Genomic DNA, 24089 nt, shown 5'->3' on the forward strand with positions numbered 1-24089 from the left:
CTTCAATCTGCAAGGCTTCCTCAGCCGATCAGGAGGAGCTACTCCTGGGGAAACTGTGGCTTAAAGCACCCCACACCCAATTTTCTCCAAGAAGCAGGCAGAGGAGAAAGTAAGCGAGCAGACATCACCCACAGGGTTGTAGTGGCTTCTTTGTAGAAGACTGGGTGAGGAGAGAAAGCCACTTTTAAAAAAAAAAATGAAAAAGTGATAGTTATTGGCTTTGTGGGATTAGGAAACAGATTTTTTAAATTATATTAGGTGGCAATCTAATTCATTTACTCTTATTCACTTCTCTAAACACACAGATAAGGACAGTTAATCTTACCACATCCTGATTCTCTAGGAAAAATGGAGGAAAGCAAAATGACTTCTTCCAGAGGACAGCATAAGCATGAGGATGTTACCATGCCGATGTAGGTGAAGCAGCCATCCCAGGCTCACTTTGTATAGAAATGAACATATGCAAACAAGTTATAAAAAGAAAACCAAAAAATCCAAATGGAAAACAAATAGTGAAATCGCTCAGTAAAAATAAAATCTAAATTTAAATTATTTAAGATGACAGGTCTTTTAATTCCCAAAACTAAGAACATGTACAGAAGATAAAGGAACTTGCTGTCAATAAAATGGTGTTTCATTTAAGCTTTATACACAATCAAAGACTTGTGAAAATTCAAGTAGGAGTTTTATAACTGCTCGACTGACAACGAAGTTATGATTGTATGCAGTGTTGTTGTAGCTGTGTTGGTCCCAGGAAATTAGAGAGACAAGGTGGGTCAGGTAATATCTTTTTTTGGATCAATTTCTATTGGTGAGAGAGACAAGTTTTGAGATTACACAGAGCTCTTCTTCAGGTCTGGGAAATGTACTAAGAGCGTCACAGCTAAATACAAGGTGGAACAGATTGTTAGCATAAGTGGATAACACATTTCAAGGGACCATTGAAAGTCAAGTGGTTCGTAACATCTCTTCCGGGGGGGAAGTTATGATTGGCAGGAGAGTTACAACAGTAATCAGTTAATATACTTTCCAAGACTGTCATTAACTCTCTTTTCAGGTGTGAACCACTGTGTCCTGTAAGATGTATTTTGCTGGCTCTTATCCTTGAAGAATGGCTGCCATGTCTTGTGCAAATTGTTCCCTTCAATACTACAGCCAACTCAATCAACCTCTTGAAGCTAGCTGTATGCTGCTCCTGATTATGCTTGGAAAAGTGTTGCTCAATCTCTTCATGTTGCGAGTTAGAAGACGGGATGTAAAACAAAGTTTTATGGGATATTTCTGTATTTCACTGGCACTCCTTGACTTCACACTTCTGGTGAATATAGCTTTCATCTCCTATTTTGAGGACTTTGCACTTTGGGGTGTGAGATTTACCAAGTACCACATTTGTCTATTCACTCAGATAATTTCCCTTATGTATGGTGTCTTGCATTACCCAGTTTGTCTTGTGTCTGTTCTGGATTATTACATGACTATAGCTCAAACCCCTAAACCTGCTAGCATAGGTCAAAGACTACTTTATATACTTGCTGTGGTTTTTATATGGATTTCAGTCCTCTTTTATATTCTGAAAGTTCCAGCTGTCTCTGCAGAATTAGAAATACAGAACCACTTTTTTACATGCCCTTTCTATATCAGTGTTCAGAGCTACTGGCTATCATTAACCATCCTGTTTGTTATAGGTGTGGCTCTTGTGATTTGTTGGTCAGAAGTTATAACTATGGTGCGGTCCGTCCGGATTATTTCCTTTACAAGTGTGACTGTTTTAATCTTTTCATATGCATCTGACTGCGATTGCACTGTCTGTAAAAAGCAGCTTTTGACAAGACTCCTCATCTGCTTTCTTGGCACCTGGACACCTTTTGTTTTCCTTCAGATGATCATCTTGTTGCTTGGTGCTCAGATTCCAGCCTACATGGAGATGAATGTCCCCTGGCTATACTTCATAAACAGCTTTCTAATCGCAACAGCATACTGGTTTAGGTGTCATGACATTCAATTGACAGAGGGGATGTGGTCTGCAGATCCATTTGTCAGCTGGAAATTCTGCTTCATCCCATTTAACAATCAAAATACAGAGCAAGCTGAAAAGCCAGGCACAGTAATCATCTGTTAATGAACTGCTGTGTGAAAAGAATACAAATAAGTGCTGTGCATCAGAGGTGTCTGACTATGCTATTTTGATGTCCTCTGTGAACACATGTAAATGGATTATACAAGGAAATTCCTCAAACTACAATATGAAGAAAAATTCACCAAAATTCTCCAATGTATAATGGAATATTGCACTATAATGTGGAATACTGCACTGTTTTCCAAGCCGCACTTCACATAAAAATGGGTGCTTAATGCACAAAATATTTTAATGGAATGTGTTATATTTTCAAAATATAGTTGAAAATAGGTATATAAAAATGTCCAATACTTCTGCAAAAAACTGCCTGATTTTAACATTAAATGCTAATAAACAAAGTTGAGATTGTTTAAAATAAAGCAGGTCTGATGCATGAACTTCCATATAAAGAAAAGAGAGGAGTAAAATCTTTAGCTAAACTTGAGACTTCTACAGCTATGGACAAGTATTATTTATTGTCAAATGTTTTAGCTTTAAACACCTCCTTTATAATTTATCAGTTCTAAAAAAGTTTTACTATTTCCTATTAAAAATTGAAGTTTCCCTCTTTGCTTAAGGAAAAAGAAACTGTCTAAAAGGAATGGATATAACTTTTAATATCATATAAACTATGTTTAAAACTGTCCACAAAAAAGGAAAGGTGGGTGAGGTAATATCTTTTATTGGACCAACTTCTGTTGGTGAGAGACAAGCTTTCGACCCACACAGACCTGAAGAAGAGCTCTTTGTGGCTCAAAAGCTTGTCTCTCTCACCAACAGAAGATGGTCCAATAAAATATATTATCTCGCCCACCTTGTCTCTCTAATATCCTGGGACTGACACGGCTACAACTACACTGCATACACAAAAAAAGAAAGACCAATAAGATGCACAATTACCAGGGTGACATTGTGTGACTGTTTAAACTTTTTGTAAGCACTAAATGTAACTCATACATTCACAACATACAATTTGCACTGTAGAAGCAAGTGTTATTTATTTGTGTTACTTTCATTTCAGTCTTTATATTCTATTTAGCATTGCAGTAACTTTACCAGTAACATCAGAATGCAGTGGCTTTCCTTAGTGTGCAAATAAATATAAAAATTTACTTTAATGTCAAAGGTTATCTTGTTTTCCATACAGTTAATTTGGTACAAATAAATTAAACTGCTGATAGTATCAAAAATGTGAAAGAATGACTTATCAAAATGCACATGGTAGGTGTGAAGGATCTGCAGCTGTATGTAAATCTGTAGAAAGAATCAATGGATAAAATAGGAGCTTTAGCAGAAAAAATATTTTTCTGCACATTGTGTTGCTTAAGTAATTAGGGGGCCAGTGAGAAAAAATAAATGGAATATCTTCACAGAACATTAATAAAAATAAAATAGTGATCAGTGGATAAAACAAATGATTCACCACTATATTATAGTAGTGCTTAATGATACCAATGCTGATTGTTCCAGGCACTCTGCAAACACATAGTAAGCACTATGAAGAACATCGTCCAAATAGACTTCATGGACAAAGGAAGAAAGAGAAGTGACTTGGTTACAGTGACACAGTAGACCAATGGCATAGCAGATACTTAGGTAATGCAAATTGTCAGAGCTCTGTAATTTACATCAGCTGAAGATCTGGCCTCTGGTGTCCTGACTCTCAGTCTCGTGCTCAACCCACTGGACGACACTGCTTCTTTGTACTCATGAGTGGAGTTGACATAGGAAACTTATTCTGCATGTCCTTTACATGCACAGTATGTATGTATGGGATGCTGTTCTGGGAAGGAGGAGTGCTGGGAAAAGATGGGGTCCATCTAAGAAGGGAAAGAGCATCTTTGCATGGTGACTCACCAAGCTAGTGAGAAGGAATGGTAAATTACTATAGAGTCATATGAGCAACAGGATGGAATTAAGTGAAGGAATCTGCTTTACATCTTAGATTTATATACACAAATGCAAGGAGTATGGGGAACAAACAGGAAGAACTGGAAGTTTTAGTGCATAATCTAAATTATGACTTACTTGGCATCACACATTGGTGGGATACGCCTCATGAGGGGAATGTTGGTAAATAGGGGTATAGCTTGTTCAGGAAGGTCAGGCAGGATAAAACCGAAGGAGGTGTTGCATTATACATCAAGAATATGTACACTTGCTCTGAGATCCAGAAGAAGGTGAGAGGCAGAAAAGTTTCTGGGTTGAGATAAAAGGGGGAGAAAATAGGAGTGACACCATGATAGGGGTCTAAATCTGGAAGAGGAGGCAGATGAGGCATTTCTAGAATAAACAGAAATATCCAGATCACAAGACCTGGTAATATTGGGGAACTTTAACTACCACAGATATCTGTTGGAAAAGTAATACTGGAAAACATTCCAGAAAAGTAATACTGGAGACATTCCAGAAGACTAGAAAAGGGCAAATATAGTGCCCATCTATAAAAAGGGAAATAAGGACAACCCGGGGAATTACAGACCAGTCAGCTTAACTTCTGTACCTGGAAAGATAATGGAGCAAATAATTAAGCAATCAATTTGCAAACACCTAGAAGATAATAAGGTGATAAAATAACAGTCAGCATGGATTTGTCAAGAACAAATCGTGTCAAACCAACCTGATAGCTTTCTTTGACAGGGTAACAAGCCTTGTGGATAGGGGGGAAGCGGTAAATGTGGTATATCTTGACTTTAGTAAGGATTTTGATACTCATAAACAAACTAGGGAAATACAACTTAGATGGAACTACTATAAGGTGGGTGCATAACTGGTAGTTATCAGTGGTTTACAGTCATGCTGGAAGGGCATAACGAGTGGGGTCCTGCAGGGATCGGTTCTGGGTCCGGTTCTGTTCAATATCTTCATCAATGATTTAGATAATGGCATAGAGAGTACACTTATAAAGTTTGCGGACAATACCAAGCTGGGTTGCAAGTGCTTTGGAGGATAGGATTAAAATTCAAAATGATCTGGACAAACTGGAGAAATGTTCTGAAGTAAATAGGATGAAATTCAATAAGGACAAATACAAAGTACTCCACTTAGGAAGGAACAATCAATTGCACACTTACAAAATGGGAAATGACTGCCTAGGAAGGAGTATTGCGGAAAGAGATCTGGGGGTCATAGTGGATCACAAGCTAAATATGAGTCAACAGTGTAAGGCTGTTGCAAAAAAAGCAAACATCATTCTGGGATGTATTAGCAGGAATATTGTAAGCAAGATGTGAGAAGTAATTCTTCCGCTCTACTTGTGCTGATTAGGCCTCAACTGGAATATTGTGTCCAGTTCTGGGCGCCACATTTCAGGAAAGATGTGGACAAATTGGAGAAAGTCCAGAGAAGAGCAACAAAATGATGGTCTAGAAAATATGACCTATGAGGGAAGATTGAAAAAATTGGGTTTGTTTAGTCTGGAGTAGAGAAGACTGAGAGGGGACATGATAACAGTTTTCAAGTACATAAAAGGTTGCTACAAGGAGGAGTGGGAGCCGCGATCGGCCGAACCTGCAGACGCGGCAGGTAAACAAATCAGCCCGGCCCGCCAGGGTGCTTACCCTGGCGAGCTGCGTGCCAAAGGTTGCTGACCCCTGCTTTAGATGATATTGATTTACAGATATGGGGAAGGCAGGCAGGCTGATGTAAGGATCTTGGTTGTATAGAATGGGTAAAGAAACTAGAGCTGTGTTTTGTTATTTATGCCTTCTTTAAAAAGATGCTCTCAGTGACATTTTTAAAATGTTTCATGATTTGCCAAGATAAATAATAATATATGGAGATATACCTATCTCATAGAACTGGAAGGGACCTTGAAAGGTCATTGAGTCCAGTCCCTGCCTTCACTAGCAGGACCAAGTACTGTCCCTGACAGTTGTTTTTTTGCCCCAGAGCCCTAAATGGCTCCCCTCAAGGATTGAACTCACAACCCTGGGTTTAGCAGGCCAATGCTCAAACCACTGAGCTATCCCTCCCCCCCAGATGTGTAAATATGCCTACTTTATATGCACCAAAAACAATAGATATGTGCATACATTTAAAAAACCTAAATTGCAATCTGATAGCAGTCAGAAAGGATAGTTACTTCCTGGTTAAAGCTAGAAAGAATTTTTTTTATAGTTGGAATATGAAAGCAAATGTTTTAACTAAAAATTATATTTTAAAAAAAGCTACATTAGTGGGAAAATTATTAACTTGTAACTGCTAACCCAACTCAAGTGAATAGATGTTATTTGTTCTTCTGTCCTTAAAGCTTTATGTAGCATTTGATTTTTAATTTTAAAGTGAAAAAGTAAAACAGATTAAATAATCAAAGTAAACAAATGGAAGTAGCTTTTATTTTTGAAGCACTGAACTCACAATACAACATAGTATTGAAATATAATGATATAAGTAAATGATGCTGTAGGTTGGCTAATTTTCCACTTAGACCCACAGGGAGCAATGTTATCACGCAAGAATGTTCAATAAGAAAAAATGTGCAGATAACAAAAGGTGCAATTACAAACAAATTTAAGCAGCATAGTATAAGGTGCTTTGATTCAACATTTGTATAATCAGATTATCCATTCACAGACATGTTGTTAAATGTAAATTTTACTTCACTCTGTTACAGACTAACAAATATGAGAATCTATAATTCATTCACATGCTAGCTAATAGGAAAGTGCTTTTTCTTTGAAAATGATACACAAAGTGAACATAATATTTTACATAGATCACTGTGCTCTTCAACTCTAAAATTTCTCTAACTTAATTTTTGGATTAACATTTACATTATTACACTTTAATTATAGACACTGATATTACACTTTAATTATAGACATTGATCTAGGTGCTGAATTTGATGCTACATATGCTAAAACTTCTTGGTAAAGAAGAATCCAGTATGATATCACTCCATGAAAAGAACAAACACATATCACTCTCTTTATATATATTAATCTAAAATTTGTTTCTGCAAATAAAGTCCAATTGTCAGTTTTAATACATGACTTTACCTTGCATAAAGCTTCTCTCATCCACCGCGTGCCACATCTTTCTGAGGTTTCAATAACCAAAGTGTCCTTTTTTAAAGATGTAACCAAAAGGAGGAGCAAAATTTTAAACATATGCAAAATGGTTGGGGGAAGTATGGTTAAAAAGCAAGTGAAATGACTGGTGTCATTTGCTAAATTACCAACAAACAGTTGAATTTTAAGAACTAGTGCAAATAGGAAAAGGCAATAGTTAACAATATGTAGTTTGAATGTTTGGCACCACAATCACAGCTTCATCCCTTATGCTGTTTTACACAGCATGGAAACGTTATTATATTTTATGTTAAAAATAGGAAAATAACTAAAATACCTTCAAGAACAACCCTGAAAAACACCAACCAATACATTTAATTTCTAGTTACTATTTGAAAAGATATAGGGCAAACCCTGCCCTACTACATTTCTGAACACTGTTTCGTCAGCCTATATAAACTGGATACACACCTAAAAGGGCTGATAAAATATTTACAAAAACCCAATGGAATTTAAAAATCAGCATATATCTCAAATGTATTCATGCACCAGGCATTTAAAAAGATAATGAAATAAGTAAAACTTTACCGAATCTACAGGTATATGTATGAAAATACTTCATTTTAACTTCATATGACAATAGATGAAGATTATAAAGTTATGTCCTGTCACATCCATTTTAGCAGCTCCTGTTTAATGAGGTTAATCTAATCTCTAGTCCAATAACAATTCTGAAACATCAACTTCTCAAATGGAACTGGAACTATAGATGAAATTGTAAAAAGTTAGATAAGGTTGCTAACGTATTGACAAGTCGGATTTGGTTTTTAAAATCTAGATCTAATAGTACATTATACGCATTTTTTCTGTCCTGAGATGGCAGCATTCTTTATATTTGCTGCAATCATTTTAAAGCTAATGGCAATTTTTACAGGAAAACGTGACATCAAAGCAAATCAATTTCAATTCACAAACATTATATTACAAAGAACACTTTTAAAGCAAGATTTGGAAAACTTTAAAATAGAATAGTTCTTTTTATTTTACCATACACTTTGGGAAAAGGTATCAGATAGGATTTCAACCTTCAGTGTTGCCAATGTATCCACTGAATAGATAACAGTAGGAAGACAAGCTTCCACATACCATCCTCCTACTGTGCTTTAACCCAGTGTTGGAGGAACCATCTTTAAATATGAAATGGTAGTTTTCTCTTTATGCCCATTTAATCCTTGTCTTCTTATTTAAAGAAAGCAATTAGAATGTGGAAAAATTGTTCACTAAACCCTAGACTGAGATCATAGACTCATGTCATGTAGGATACCAGCTCAAGGATAATGATTTTTTTTTTTTAAATGATAGTTGAATCCCAGTGATTTATGGTAAAACTATCTGTATCCCATTACCCTTCCATAAGATATCTGTGTTCAAATAAAGGATCTTCTCTCTATAGCCCATCTTCTTCTCTTAGCTGATACTACAGCAAAGCTATAATGCTGCATCTTTGATATAACAATACAACCGCACACCATGATATGATCAGGGCTGGCTCTAGGTTTTTTGCCGCCCCAAGCAAAAAATTTGCCGCCCCAAGCTCAGGTGGGGCTGGGGCTCACAGGCAGCGCTGGAAGCAGAGGGAGTGATGTCACCTTCTCCCAGCGCCTGCAGGGGCTTTACCCCCTCCCCCACCCGGCCGTGCAGAGAAGCCCCGATATAAGGGGTGGCACAAGGCAGCACAGCAGCCAGTGCGCAGATGAGGTGGCGCAGCCCCGTCTCCCCGGCAGGACTCACCCTCTCCTCCCCAGGTAGCGGCTGGGCCCTGGCAACTCAGCATCCCGGGGCTGGGGCTTCCCCTTCCTGCTGTGGATGGGGGCGCCCGTCTAAGTGGCGCAGCTCCGAGAGCGCAACTCCCCCCCCCCCCCCGCAAAAAGGATGGGCGGAATGCGGCCCCTGGAAATGTGCCGCCTCAAGCACGTGCTTGCTTTGCTGGTGCCTAGAGCCAGTCCTGGATATGATTAACAGGATTACAGATTTGCTGCAGAATCCAATAGGAAGAGAAACTAGGTTGAGAAGGTGGTAACTGCAAATATTTCAAATACTGGCAAAATAACTATAGAAAAATCACTGCCAAATAATGTGCTTTGTGCATTACTTGATGTGCATGCTTGTGTCAGCATTAAAGTCCTCCTTTAACAGGCCACATGCCACCCAAATGCTGTATAGTCATCTAGCCATCATTATTATCAACATCCAATAAATTCATGATGATGAAGGTGCTACCCTTATTAAGACTCTTCTGTACCCATCTCATCTTAGATTCCATTAAGAAACCAATGAATGGACTCAGATGAGACAGACAGTGTAAATCTGCTCTTTAATGAGATATTCTATTTGCTTTTCAGCTCCAAATGGAAATATTAGGTGCTTATTAATAAATCTTTTATTTTTCTTACTAATGCTAACCCACATCTCTCCTGGGTCAAACTGGTTTCATCTGCAGAGCAGTTGTACATAATAGACGATTCTATACTTGTGTCAATTATTTTTGTGCTTCTATTCCTACTTCCTCATCAGGAGGCTGAAATATCCTGATTTATTATGTGTTAACAATGCTGTACTTTCCTACTACAGCTATATAAGAATACAGTACTTTAAAAATGTTCATTAAGTATGAATTAAACATTGTACTTATTTAATATTTATTATCATTGTACTAAGATATTTGTGCTCAAATTATCATTCATATAAAAATCTCTTCAAAAGGCTCCATTTCTAGATGTCTATTTCATATCTAGATGCCATTTTGGATAATTTAGCAGCAAGCAGCTTGCACTGGAAGTCAGTCTAAAATTTTCACTCATCCTCGCAATTTCTCTTGAAATATATACACACCACTGATTCTTATGCATGTGTTTTAGGAAAAGCTGAATCCATATCTATGTCAACTCCAAGTGAACTGCAAGCTTATTGAAAAATTTAAATAATATGCTGCTTATATATTATCTTTCTTCTCAGAATTTCACCATTTCAACATTAATTTGCCCCATAATATTACACTCACTTTACAGAAGGGTAAAAACTGAAGTGTAGAGAAGTTAACCAAAGTTACACAGCGATTTTAATGTAAGGGATTTGAATAGAACCCAGAGATCCTAATGATCAGTCCCTTGCTCTAGCCACTACACAAGAGGCACTGGTGCACACAGCCTACACTCATGAAGTAAATATCACATTTTTTAATCTCTATGGTGATGCTTGGGGAGGAAATCTGGCATAGCTTAAAACTTCTCCTTAAAATGTGTGGTACGAGAAGACAGCACTATTTCTCTCACTCAATTATTTCTTAAAATCCAGAACATTTTAGTATTTGCAATGCAATGAGAACACAAATTAAACAAATAGAGTCATATTCTTCTCTTCCATAAACAGCTGCAACTCTATAGAGTTTGCTTATGCCAGCATTGACTAATTCCCTTAATCTTTCAAGACAAATATTAACGTATCTAATTTTAGTCACTTTTGCCATTAAAATAGTGAAACTCCCCTCTCTCTTTAAAAATATACTTGGCCATGTTCTCTAAATTACATTAAAACAAACAACAGGGGGGGAATGACCTTTTAATCATGTTTACAAAGACATTTTTGGCAAAACCGATAAAACGTTCTTACCTTGTGGCTCAAACTTACCTGATAAGCACACTGCAAAACCTGGCTCAAACTATAACTTATTTCACTATAAATATATATACAGAGAAATCTTCAAGAAATAAGAGAAAAGACTTGCAAATACTAACAGTGAGATTTCTTGACTTACTAAATTAAGGTTATTTGGTAGTGCACAGTTCAGTGGCACTTTCAAATCCTTCTCTGTTTAGCTTCACTGAAGACCTGATCCAGCACCCACTGAAGTCAAGAGGAATCAACCTTCAAAGAGTGCTAGACCAACCTCTAAATGCCAAAAGGTACATCCTTTTAGCAAAATAAAGCACAAAACAACTAACTCATAAGTTATTACAATAGTAAATAAACAAACAATGCTCGTAAAAACCCTACTATAACAACTGTACTCACAACTTGAATGTAGGTGTTGACAGGACCTACTGCATAATGAATAAAAATTAATATAAGCGTATGTCCAAAAATGTATAGAGCCTTTATAACACAAAAATCTCTCCTCTGGTTCCACACAATTATTACACACTTAGGGCTCAATACAACTTCCCTTGTCTCCAGAGATAGTTGGATCAGGCCCTTTTACTCTTAATTTGTAAGTCATTGGTATTCTAACACTTTAACCTGATGTACACTGGGAAGGTTTTATTTAATGTGCATCCTACTGCTTTCAATCAAAATAACGGAGTTGTCTTTTAAAAGGCCTTGCACATGAGAAAACAATAAAGCTGTTGTTAGTATGAAGATGCAATAACACCCCTCAAACATGGGTCTAACATTTCAATGTATAGAAGAATCTGAAAATGATACTGGGATTAAACTTTTTAAAATGCCCTCACATTTTCAAAGCAATCTGCAGGGATTTAACCACACAGAGTCTACTGGCTCTAATGGAAGAAGTCACATGACTTATACCCATATTAATTCCTCTTAATATGTAGACGTTTTATTCTATTTTAAATCTCTTTAAAATATTTCCAAACTGAAACTATAGCTCATTGTGCAAAAGTGACTTTTTAAAATTACAATTACTTCTATAGGAACAATAAATAACATCTAAGACTGAAAAATATTAATTTAGAGCTCTGTTCAGCCCCATATCCCAATCAACATTCAATAGTAATGATTAAAAAAAAAAATACTCCAAAACCACACACATTAGAGAAAACCATAAGCTGCTCTTCCTTTTTGATCAACTAGTTTTGAAGCAGCATCAATTAAAAAAATGGTCTTACTGAATACCTTGTGCCAGGAAAAGCCCCAGTGTGTATGCAGTTATACCAATATTAATTACTGTATTCCAAGATAGCTTATTGCACTTTGCCAAACCAGAATAAGCAATATTTTTATACTAATATAACTGTATCTACACTAGCTTTTTTTGTTTGCACTGCTTTAATTATGCTAGCATAGTTAAAGCAGCAAAAATTTTAAGTGTGGACCAGGCCTACAATCCCCAGTTCTCCAATCCATGATATTTTAAAGCATACATAGTGTTTTGTGGCTCTCCCTGCTCTATAAGGAATTATGTATAAAAGTGTAGCTCAGCAAAAGAGCCAGAATGAACGTGTACAGAAATCTGGGTTACTTTGAGCTCCTGGCAGTCTGACAATAATTACTCAACAAGGATTTATACATATAAAGGCTAATATATATAAAAATCCTTGTTGACATAGCTGATAGATATATCTATCTATCTATCTATAGATAGATAGATAGATAGATATCACTCAGCTAACTGTAGAAGTGTTTTTTCTGAAAACTGTCCAACAATTCAAGATTAAAACAATAACCAAACTAACATGCATGTAACACTACAAACAACAGTAGATCTAGGATATAAGCCTCACAATATAAGATCACACTTTCTAACATCATTATCAATTACATGTGTAACACATGTACTTTCTACATTGCCAAACAAAGAACACAATAATCAAAGATTAAAAAATAACCAAGTAGTATTTTTGCATAATCAACCCTCTCTAGTTTTGACAAATCCAAGAGATAACTATCAACATATATTTAGTCTTCTACTAGCTTATCAAACCAGCACAGATAAGATTAAAAAAAAAAAAAAAAGCATCTAAGGAGAACTCAAAGTATCCATTATTTTACCACTGAAATGAACATCACCAAATTCAGTACAGTGCACTCTCAGTTAAGGAGTTTGATTTAACCACACTGTGATTAGCCAGATTAGACTGTCTTCCCCACACCATCAGGTGTGCAGAAAAAAATAAATCTAAAAGTGCTTAGCAAAAAAACCCAGCTTTCGGCTGTGTATTTTTCTAAATCTTTTGGTGCCCCACAGGGTGTTAAACTCTCACCATACATTTTGCATTAGTAGGTAACTTTGAGCAATCCTAACTTCCAGCTTCAGAGGCTGATAGAAAATATCAGAACAGAATCTTTTGATAGAGTCAGTTCAAGAAGTTATAATTAAATGCAGTGGTTCTAATGCTGACCTCTGGTAGATATCGACAGAAAGTCTGCTGATAGAAACAAAGTGTTATATCTACTGAAGGAAAGGGAAGTACACATTTTTCTGCAGGTCCAATTTGCTCTTCAAGGTCATCTGCGAAATAGGAGCCAATTATCAGCACACCTTTAATTAATTATTTTCTTTTAACCAGCAAGTGTGCATTGGTCTAGGTTAACTAGCAGCAAGCAAACTAGAAGTATAACAACTTAATGCCCTCTTTGTGCATACCAGCATACAAACAACAAAAGTAATGTATGTGCTTCAGTACTCTCTGGGAAGAGTGTCATGCCATTTGCATGTCAGTAGCTCTACCATTGCGAATGTCAGGATTATGATGAACATCCTACATTTTACAGAGTGCTTCCAAACGAAGAAAATACTACAATGGCAAACAGATAAGCTTTAGGCTATAAGAAGAGGTTTGTTACAAATTCCCTTCGAACGATATGCTCAAGACTAAACGAAACTCAGAAAGCATGTCTAAATGCATAGCATTTTACCATAATAAGTGCTTCCACAGACTTTGTGGACTCTTCTGTTATTCCATAGTCTAAAAAATGCTTCTGTGGGAAAATTTGTTTTTCTGAACATATGAACATAATTTAAATGATGATCAGATTGTGTTAAAAAAACCTTAATCTTGTATGATACAGACCATGGGGTTTTGGGGGGGGGGGGGGGGAAGAGAGGGGGAGAATAGTATCATCTACCACAGCATATTACATTTTATATGTGCCATTCATCCTACCTCACCCTCTGCTTTATTCGAACGATTCCCCAGCATTGCTTATACATCTGCTAATTACTGGAAGTTTTGGAGGATTATATGATACAGCTGGAGGAGTAAATTTTAAAGTCTTTATGTGAAAAAAAAAAAAGATATTTAACAAAACATCACAGTAATAGGTATGCCATAGTGTGTATCACTCTGTTAGAGAGAGGCTACTGTCTAAAGCTCCCCACTAGGACTCCTTCAATGAGTTGATGCGTGCACAAATTTTCAGTGCAGGTCCCAGCTTAATGTTCATTGCACTCATAAGGTGATCCTCTTTCAACAAGAGAAGGGCCTGTCCATCAATCTCTTGTGCTCTAAATTCATCTGCAATATCTTGACAACCTGCAGTGGAATAAGAAATAGTAGGTTAGAAATAAATGCTGACAGATGCAATGGCCTCGTATACACTTGCATTTTTCTGATTCATAATTCCCAATGGCTGTATTTTTCATTGGTGGAAGTTGTAGTGTAGATGAGAATTAGACAATGATTGCAAGAGCTCCTGAGTTCAGCTGAGTCCTACCTACATTACATCATAGACTGGTGCTACCACTGGTGCAACTGTGCCCATTAGAAATTAAAAATCCTAGTATAAAACAAGGCAATTTTTTACTATTTTGTTTACAAGAATGATTGCCATGATCTCAGAGTCCTTTGAAAGGACCTGAGATGCAGACTAAAGAAATGCCTATTAAATAAAAACGCAGAATCCATCTGGGTTCTCTCCAGCAAGAAAAGACGACATTAATATTCTGCAGGTGCAAACAGATCAAATCTCAGAGGCTCAGAAAAAAATTACTTACCTGTAATTTCTGAAATATCCCCAATTTTTGGGTTCCCGTGTGCAACTCTGTTGACTTAAATTTTCAGAATTTTTAGCTATGAAGTTTTATTAGAACTTCCCCAACAAAAATCATTAATATTACAGGCATTGATCAAAGCGCATACTCTATGTCTGCAGGAGGAAAGATAGTAGATTGGCATGTCAATGGAGGTGAGTTGGGTGCCTTGTTTGAGGACAGCCATAATGCTGCATTTCCCAGGTTTCTGTTGTTTTTTCTTTCCTTAACTAACATTCTTGAAAGGTAACAAGCACTCAGCTCACCGATACATGGCTGCAATCTTAACACAGAAAATTGGGATGTTCAATGGGAAAGACTGTTTCAAATAACCAACAATCTCTCCCACAGATTGACATTGGGGGAAAGAAAATGATTCTCTGAGAGATGTCCTGATGAACAGTTTTCCTAATCCAATTAGGTGGGGAATTCTGTTATATTTCAACTCCAGCCCAGGCACCTGTTAAGCAGAAACGGTCAACTATGCCAAATTGTATGGTAGCTGTATCCTATAGAGAATGTATAAATGTCCTCTAGCACCTAGAAGACCACTCATTTTCAGTTGTGACTTGAAGATTCTCCTTTCCCCTATAATTCATATTTTTATTGTTTTTAAATTAATATACTTATTTTCTTAATCCACTTGTCTGACACGTTTCTTCTTATAGTCTTTCAGATGTTTTCTCCCTTAACCTTCCACCCCCCCCCATCCTGATTTTAAATTATTACTCAATAAGTTTTACTTTCTTGATTTAATTTAATGTTTTTGGCCTTTCCCTTCTATAAAGAATCTGTACAGTTAATGGGGAAATCCTCAACATGGAAAAGTCCCTATTTGTGTTCCCAAAAGAATTGCGCACCATCATCCCTAGGATGAGAGCAACTGACTAATTCTGGATTTAGTTGTAACTTCATATTTAAATTCTATAAAATAATGAATATTGTCCTCTTTTCAGTCTGATTTATAAATGAGCAAAGGACAGGTAAATAGAAAGTGGTGAAGAAGTGTTAGTTCAGCTTGAGTGGAGTGATATTGCATATAAAAGCAATAAAATTCATGAGCTGAAACAGGAAGCCCTCCATAAAGAGTAAACCCACTTTCTACTTCCTTTTTAGTACTCTATACACAGATTTGGTTATGTACCAAATCAATTGACAATTTATTAAGGAGATGAATGAGTTACGGTCCAGGGTGATGCAGATTAGAGGATAGTTGAGTTAAATGGTTAGGAAACAGGAATGTCTTGATGGGGAATTCCATAGGTCTTCAGGAACTTCAAGCTACAACTCAGTATCACAATAATTAAGATAGCTACTGTAAAGCGGCAGATTGTCTTCTGTGTTAACTGTCTATATAGCACCTACCACAATGGGGCCTTGATACCTGATTGGGGTTCCTGGACACTAACAAGTATAGAGTGGCATAAAAAGGGGAAAAGAAAAATTAAGCATCTCATAATAAGGATTTATACACCCTGATAACACATCAGAGAAAGGATTACATATTCTATTATGTGCATCAAGTGATAGAACAAGGCGTTTTTTTAGGCTTAGGTCACAAATGTATTACATAACTTCTACTACACCACTAAGCATTTCAGCTATAATACAGTGATGCTTTTGTGGGCCCTATCTGACTAACAACTAGATCACAACCTGTATGCTAAGAACCATTGATGTAGTAATAACATACTTTCACCATAGATTCTTGATGGCACAGACATACACAGAGAAATAACAACTTTTAAAAGCATCAGAAATCAACCTTTCAGCTATGAATTGAAGACAATGGCCTCAATAAGCAGAAGTGAAATTAAAACAGCATAGACTACTGGTTCGCACACAAATGACTGCCAAACTCACACCCTTGACTCACACTATTGCAGACAGATGTGATGTTTTAGACATCACTATAAAGGTTCTTATTTATTGATTGAATGTAGCTAAAACTGTCACAAGTAAACTGGAAAGTAAATACTTCTGAGAAAGGATATCATCCTATGTCTGGCATGGGATCTGAACATGGCAGTTGACAGACATTTACATGCATTTACAGAGATGGACAAGAGCAAATTATTATTTTTAAAAAACAAAATCAATTAATCCTGTTAGAAGAGATTACCTGTTTTTTTTAAGAGGTTAGCTTTACCAGGCACCTAGATAAGAGTTTTACTAAGAAACCTGTTTTAAAGTCAGTTTTGGAAAATTGAGGAATTGGAGTTTGGATTATTTCAATTCCCTTATTCAAATATATACTAGCATTCACAGCTGCCAAAAGAGTGAGTATACTGTATATACCTTGTATTGCACCCAGCTGGTAATGAGCGCTTGGGGTTATATAAAGACCACTAACCTTGGAACAGTATATGTGAAAGTGGAACATCTCTGAAGGAGCATAGCAGATCCAACAGTTCTTCCTCTTCTCCAGGAGAAATTAGTGGCAGTAAAAATGTCACAGAAACCAACAGTCCTTAAAAAAGCTCCAAGGGAATTCAGGAAAAGCTATGTGTTGAGGCCAGATGAGGAAACCCTATTCTGTGCTTAGATTTCAGTTCATGGATTCTATTTAGAAGGCTGTAAACCAAAGGTATCTAATGGATTACCAAAGACAGAAACTGACAAATCAATGTTGTATAACAAGACTGATGGCCTGAATGGAGTGCATTAGATTCATAATCCAAAAGTCCAGTTACTATCCTGATACTTTCCTGTACAAAAGTCAATCACCTCTGCCAATTCTGTTAACAATCTAGGAGAACATCTTCTAGAATACTGCTTGAAAACATATTGAAGGTGTGATGAGAACCTGGAAGTGCCCAAAAAGATAAGAAATGTAGCCATATAGTAATAAGGAAGCTTTTTGGTATGTTGGGCCCATCATTTGGATATCTAGAAGATAAATAATTTCCAAGGAGGGCAGAAAACAAGAGCTTAGACTGGACTGAAACCTAATGTTAACTGTAGAAAAAAATTTCTGAACAAGCCTCATTTAAATTCAGAAATCAACATGTTTATCAAACATATATGAGGAACAGATTCAGTATCCTGTAGAAACTTCCTCGGGTAATTGTTTCAAAGTAGAGAACGGTACATTAGGATTTTAAGAACAGTGTCCTTGTTTAACACAGTTGTGCAGGAATTTCTCATGCCTAGGCTGCTCTGCATGTTTTAAAAACATACTGTAGGGTGATCCAAGGTAGATAATGCAGCTTAACATACATCCACATATTATAGCCACCAGAAGCAATGTACATCAAGGGTAATTTCTGTGGATTTAAAACTTCCACCTCTGTATAGAAGCGTCATTTACTGTCAGAGATTAAATTCTTCTACTAAATTTGATTTACTTCGTAAAAGACTAGTGGCAAAAAGGCAAGTTTTATCACCCAGGGATGAAGATACTTTCCCACAGAAAATCATCCTACTAAAATGTTTGTGTTTCAAGAGAAATTGTTTGATATCACTATAAATCCCAGAAGCGAGTAAGCCAATAAGAACAGAGCCAACCTGAGTTTCAATGCGCAGAGATGTAAGTGGCATATTTTGGTGAGAGAAGAATCTTAGATTTCTTCAGATAGTGAGGTGGGTCTCATCACCAGCAAAGGGTAAGATATGTGCTTGGGAAAAACTACATTCCCCAAGGGGGAAGCAGATATGGGAGCTAGTCACGGAAGAAAATGCCAAACAAATGTAAAATCACAACTATGAACACTGAGCTAAAAGAGAAAATATGTATATAACGAGACAGGAGACCCATCCTAGATATTAGAATGGAATGTTACAATTGTCTGTATGATTTCTAATACATGCATACTTAGAGGCTACATAGAAAAGGCTCTCTGTATTTCAGGTCCTCTGAAAAGTCATACAAACTATGGATTTAGTTTTATATAGGAAAAAAAATTTAAATCAGTCTTTTATATTATAAAAGATCTTTAATGTTAATCTTTCAATAATATATAAGGAAAGAAGAGCCCCTTTCTTGCTTTCTCTTTTAAATGAAGAACGAGTTAGGAGGGAAGAGAATAGAAAGAGAGAAGCATAAAAGGGAGGAAGAAGTGTGTCTGATTCAATCTCTCTACTGACCTCTTGAGAGAAATCAGACTGAAGGGAGGAACACCTTTACTCTCCATCAGCTGGGATGCCACAGCAGAGGTGGGACTAGTTCTATCGACATGGGGCTTGGAGGGGAAACCCGGTTGTGCTGAGGGAACAAGCAAGAGGAAACAAATCACATTCCAGCCTCTACTACCAATTAACTAGCATCTGAGTGCTGTTACAGTACCTCTCCATCATAACCATGCTAAAAAAAGCAAAGAGCTTTATTGTTGCAAAACTGTAAAAAAGTGAAAGTACTCTACATTACATACCAGGCAAAGAACGTATGAAGGCCCAAACTTCATCAACTGTCCACATTGATGGGTCAGCTTGTACAGATGGTAGCAAGTCAACATTCTCTGGCATTTTCCTAATTTTTAGTTCCCTAAGTTCACGCTCTCTTTCCCTCTCACTTTGTCTTCGCAGACGAGTGGTCATGGCAGCTGGCACAGCATCATCATGAGAAGCCAAATCATTTTCTGCAGATGGATAAGTAATTGGAAGCTGGAAAATGTAATACAAATAAACAACAGTATTATATTTCTTTTGCAATTCTTAAAATGGTGCTCTAGTTTTAAGCAAGTATTCCACAGACCTGTCTAAGGAAGTGCTCTCGTGATGCCCCATCAGAGCCACTTGGTCGACGCGCACATCGTCCAAGACTTTGGCTATCTGACTTCCGATTCCAACGACTGTTCTTGTCTGATGTAAACAGCCCAAATTTTTTAGTGCAACTAACGTTGTGCCTAAGGAAACAAAATATATTCAATAGTGTACTGATAACACAGTAGAATTAAGTTAAAAAAAATCAATATAAACAACATTTTATGCTTCCTACGGAAATGTAGTCTACTTGGTGGAACATGTTTGTTCCAATCCTGTTTCCCTAGAAAAGTTGGAGAGCTGTAATAAGGCTTGGCCTGCATGCTAATACTTTAGTACTCCCTGAGCCAGCAGTACCCATTATTCAGATTATTCTTAACTTTTAGTAGGGGCAGAATGCCCATTGTGGCTATACATATAATTGCTATTATCCAGATTACAGGCGTACATTAGCACTGATTTTGCAGTGTGTACATTTTGGGGATAACTACACCACTTTTCTGTCCCTTATCAGAATTTGGCCATATTAAAAAACAAACAAACAAAATAATATTTTGAACAGGTGGCACCAAATATATATATATATATATATATATATATATATATATATATATATATATATATATATATATATATATATATATATATATCATGCCTTGACAGCTTATGACCAAAAATGATAGGACAAGGTTACTTACCAATAACTGAAGATCTCCAATATATTTTCTCTGCAGAGCCACACTGTAGGAGCCACATTCACAGATCATCGAATCATTGCCAGCAGTAGCAAAAATCATCAGTGCTCAGTGCATTTCCCACCCAGAGATGTTCTGGCAGGTAAATCTTGTCTACGCTGGGAAATTTATAAGATTAACACAAGTGGGAGAAGTCCCAGTACAGACAATCACTGTTTACACTGGGGCTCCAACTGACACCGCCTTTGGGTTTGAAAGGTCCTGCGCTAACTGTCCTTCTATTTCTCTCAATTCAGAAGAGCCTAACACAAATTCCAAAGGTGGCGGGGAAAATGTCTGGGTCCAGTATGGAGTGGCAGAGGTAATATAATTGGAGAACTTCTGTTACTATTATGAAATACACTTTTTTCACCCCTCGCATGAAACCAGTTCTACAGAGCAAACAGCGAATCCTCAGGACAAGGGCTACATGGTACTACATGAACAGAGACAAAAGCACTGGTCCCCTCACATGAATATCCAACCTTGTTGCCAAATAGAGACAATTCTTTGTAAAAGCATGAACTGAACTTCAAATGGCAGCCTTGCCAATTTTCAAAAATGACATTAGTTTAGCCAAAGACCAGTGGCTGCCACTCTTCTAGAGAAATGGGCTCTAATGAAAAAATGGACTCTTAAGGTGTGTCTTTCCTGTGGAGGTAACTGAGTTAGACACTCACGTTGCTTCTCTTGAATTAGTTTAGCATGAGTGAGAGTAGCCATACTGCAAAATTAATCTCAAGTTGTTGTGTCCATATTAGCATTGCACTCGTTCATGTGTTGCACTAAGACTTGTAGAGGCATATCCCATGGTTCTTTGCACTGCAAAAAGCTGAGCTGCTCTGTGACTTCTTTCCCAAAGAATTGTGGGAGAACAGGTCTATTCTTTCTGGGCACAGGAGGAAATTATGGGATGCCACTGAGGACTAGTGACACTGAAGTGCAGTATGGACTCAGACTAGCTCCAGAATGGTCATGTTAGCAGCTGTTGTGCTAACTTGAGCTGTAGCATGAACCCCTGATGAGCCAGCCAATTCAAGTGAAAAGCACCACCACACTTGAGTTAAGGGGTTTTGTGTTTGTGTGTGGACAGGAAATACTCGAGTTATAACTCAAATTAACGGCAGTGAAGACAAGTCCTAAGTCATTCTGGCACTGGAACACAACAAATCTGAATACATAACTTGATCCATTTTGATGATTTCTAAACTTCAACGGAGACTTTAGGTTTTCTCACCAATGCCACGAACAAATTAGGTGACTTATAGAAAGGTTTATATTTCTATCTAAATTTAAAAAGAGAGACACAGCATCCTTGTAATATCTAACCAATGGATTCTGAATGTGGCCTCTCAACATAAATCACAAGGTCTAGGAAATTAAAGGTTACAAACAAAATAAATGGTTTGGGATGAAATTTCCTGTAAGGTACCATAAAGAAGGATCAGCCACAAGGGCATGGATTTATTGACCGTTCTAGCCGAAGTAATGGCAATAAAAATGCAAGCTTCAAAGGATAATGGCGAAAGCAGCCACTTATCAGCAGAGCTGGTCAAAATAGTTCAAATTTTGATGAAAAAGGCAAAGAAATTGATGAATTTTTTGTGGTTCCTCCCCCCAACTTTTTAAAAATAGCTCTATTTATCAGTACCCAAAAGAGTTGGTCGGATCAAATTGAAATCCTGAAGACTTCTACAGTTAAAAGTTAATAAATACAAGTGTGACAGCCCCTTAAGGAACAGTTTTTCAGTCTCTTCTCACCCCTTTGTATAGTAACCCACAGGTGCATGGTAAACTTAAATGACTGCCAGATGTACCTTAGACAGAAATCATACCATCTTCGTCATAAAGAGAGGGTAACCAAAAGTAACTGTGATTGGACAAGTAGCAGGATCAACATTTTTAGGACTTGACTACTCTTTTAAACATTTCCACTTTGAAGTATAACAGTGCCTAGTGAAATGCTTTCTGGATTTCAAAAGAAACTTTCCAACCTCTGTTGAGACCAGAGATGGAATTCTATGCATACTATGAATGACTAGATTGTAAAGAGAATTTAGCCAAACCCCTAAAGCAGATGCATAAGAAGTCTCATAAATGGCATTATGAAAGCACATGAAGCCATCAGTCCTACCACTCTAAAGAGATGCTTACTGGGAAGTTGTGATACAACTACCTTTCGTAGAATCAGCCTTGAACCAGAGAAGCAGGGATCCTTCTGGAATCCAAAGAAGCTCCTATAAATTGTTGCATTTGAGCTGGACTTAATACAGACTTTTCTACATATATCCTCAGCCCAAAAGGGTTGAAGAAGCAGCATGTTATCTTGCTGATGTGACTCAAACCTGATCTGACAGAATTCTTATGAGCCACTTGTCCAAATAAGGATACATCTGTGATCCTTAACAACAAAGGCAGATAGCCACAACTGTTCGAATCACTAGGGTAAGGAGCAGAAGGCTTTGGAGCCTCCTCATCATGAGGCATCATCTGAGGTCAGCGGAATCAAGAGGTTGACAAATATTCCTCCACTAAACAGATTTTGAGCCTACAAGTTCCGTTGCCTCTGGCTTGGGATGTAAAAGCCCAAACAGCCTGTAGAGTTATAGTGTATACGCTCCTCACGCAGACACCAAAGGTAGTAGTAGGACCTAAACTGACAAAAGAGAGAGGTGGAGGTCACATGGCAACCCTTGATGGCAGAAAAAGGAACAGAGGGATGATTAGGAAGCAGGGCCTTTTACCCATATTGCTGTATTTCGAGGAAGTCTGGGGGTACGCGTGCCCCTTAGTTTTGTTTCTACTGAAATGATTCAATGGCTTGTAAGACAAAGCAAGGCACTCCTAACAATGGGTATCTGCACAAGTAATTTCAAAAGGAGACCTTTCTGCTATGAAATTTTGTTTTTCCTCACTGGCAAAAGCTTAGTAGGGACTCACCTCAGAAGCTTTTTGTGCATGTTCATATGAATCTTTTAACAGAATCTAAACAGAATGATTGAAATTAGACATGGGAAAATCTCCCACCCAGTGTAGGACTATTCCCTACAGTACATATTCCAGTGCTTTATTCTATCTATTTTTAAATAGCTCAAGTACTGGAGCTTCATTCAGACCGCCTTGGGAGACTATTTCACAGACTAACAAACCACACCGTCAGGCTATTTCCCTTGACATTTAAGATTTCTTTTTTACTTTAATCTCATGGTCCCTAACTATGCCTCCTTGAAGAACATCAAATAATTTTTCTCCCTCTTTGGCCTTCAAATATCTGTAACAGTTATATTCTCTTCATAATCATGGGTTAGTTAGCCAAGCTATACATGTTTAGCTCTTTTAATATTTCATCATTAAGGTCCAGCTCCTTAATAATTTTTGTTGCTCTTCTCTCATTTCTCTCAAATTTATCAATACTGTATCATTTTGGTAATGTGATGCTCAGAGTGTCCATTACTGCCTTGTTCCTCTGTGTACACAGCCCAAAAAGTGCATGGGACATTTTTCCTGCCACATCACATTTGTGAACTCATTTAATTTGGTTAAAAAACCAAGTTCTCAAATTTAACCTAAAGGGTTCACCCTTGTTCCATTGCTTCAGAAGGTAGATAAATAATGGAGACTGGACTTTTCTACTTTCAGCTCAACTATAAAAATTATCACTAACTGGAAAATTTAATTCTGAGTATTTTCATTAAATTCTTAATGCTCTTTACACAAAAAGGAGTTTAAATTCTTAGCATCATGCAAAAAAATCC

At 37.1% G+C, this 24089-nt stretch overlaps 2 protein-coding genes across 2 annotated transcripts in view; one reads left to right on the forward strand and one right to left on the reverse strand.

Annotated features, from left to right (window-relative positions):
* The first annotated feature begins 1111 nt into the window (after positions 1–1111).
* On the forward strand, positions 1112–2750 carry GPR160 (G protein-coupled receptor 160). Its single transcript, XM_065411074.1, has one exon. It carries the CDS (start codon positions 1112–1114, stop codon positions 2117–2119), a length of 1008 nt encoding a protein of 335 aa, XP_065267146.1. The 3' UTR covers positions 2120–2750.
* Positions 2751–14247: 11497 nt separating this feature from the next.
* PHC3 (polyhomeotic homolog 3) overlaps positions 14248–24089 on the reverse strand; it is a 90889-nt gene continuing 81047 nt past the window's right edge. Inside the window, exons 13-15 of the mRNA XM_065410847.1 lie at positions 19593–19743; positions 19270–19501; positions 14248–14402 (exon numbers count right to left, since the gene is read on the reverse strand). Of these exons, the coding sequence (XP_065266919.1) occupies positions 14248–14402; positions 19270–19501; positions 19593–19743 (538 nt within the window). The remainder of the gene's footprint in view (positions 14403–19269; positions 19502–19592; positions 19744–24089) is intronic.

This window comes from Emys orbicularis, chromosome 9 (assembly GCF_028017835.1).
Source record: "Emys orbicularis isolate rEmyOrb1 chromosome 9, rEmyOrb1.hap1, whole genome shotgun sequence".
In the NCBI taxonomy this organism is placed as follows: Eukaryota; Metazoa; Chordata; order Testudines; family Emydidae; genus Emys; species Emys orbicularis.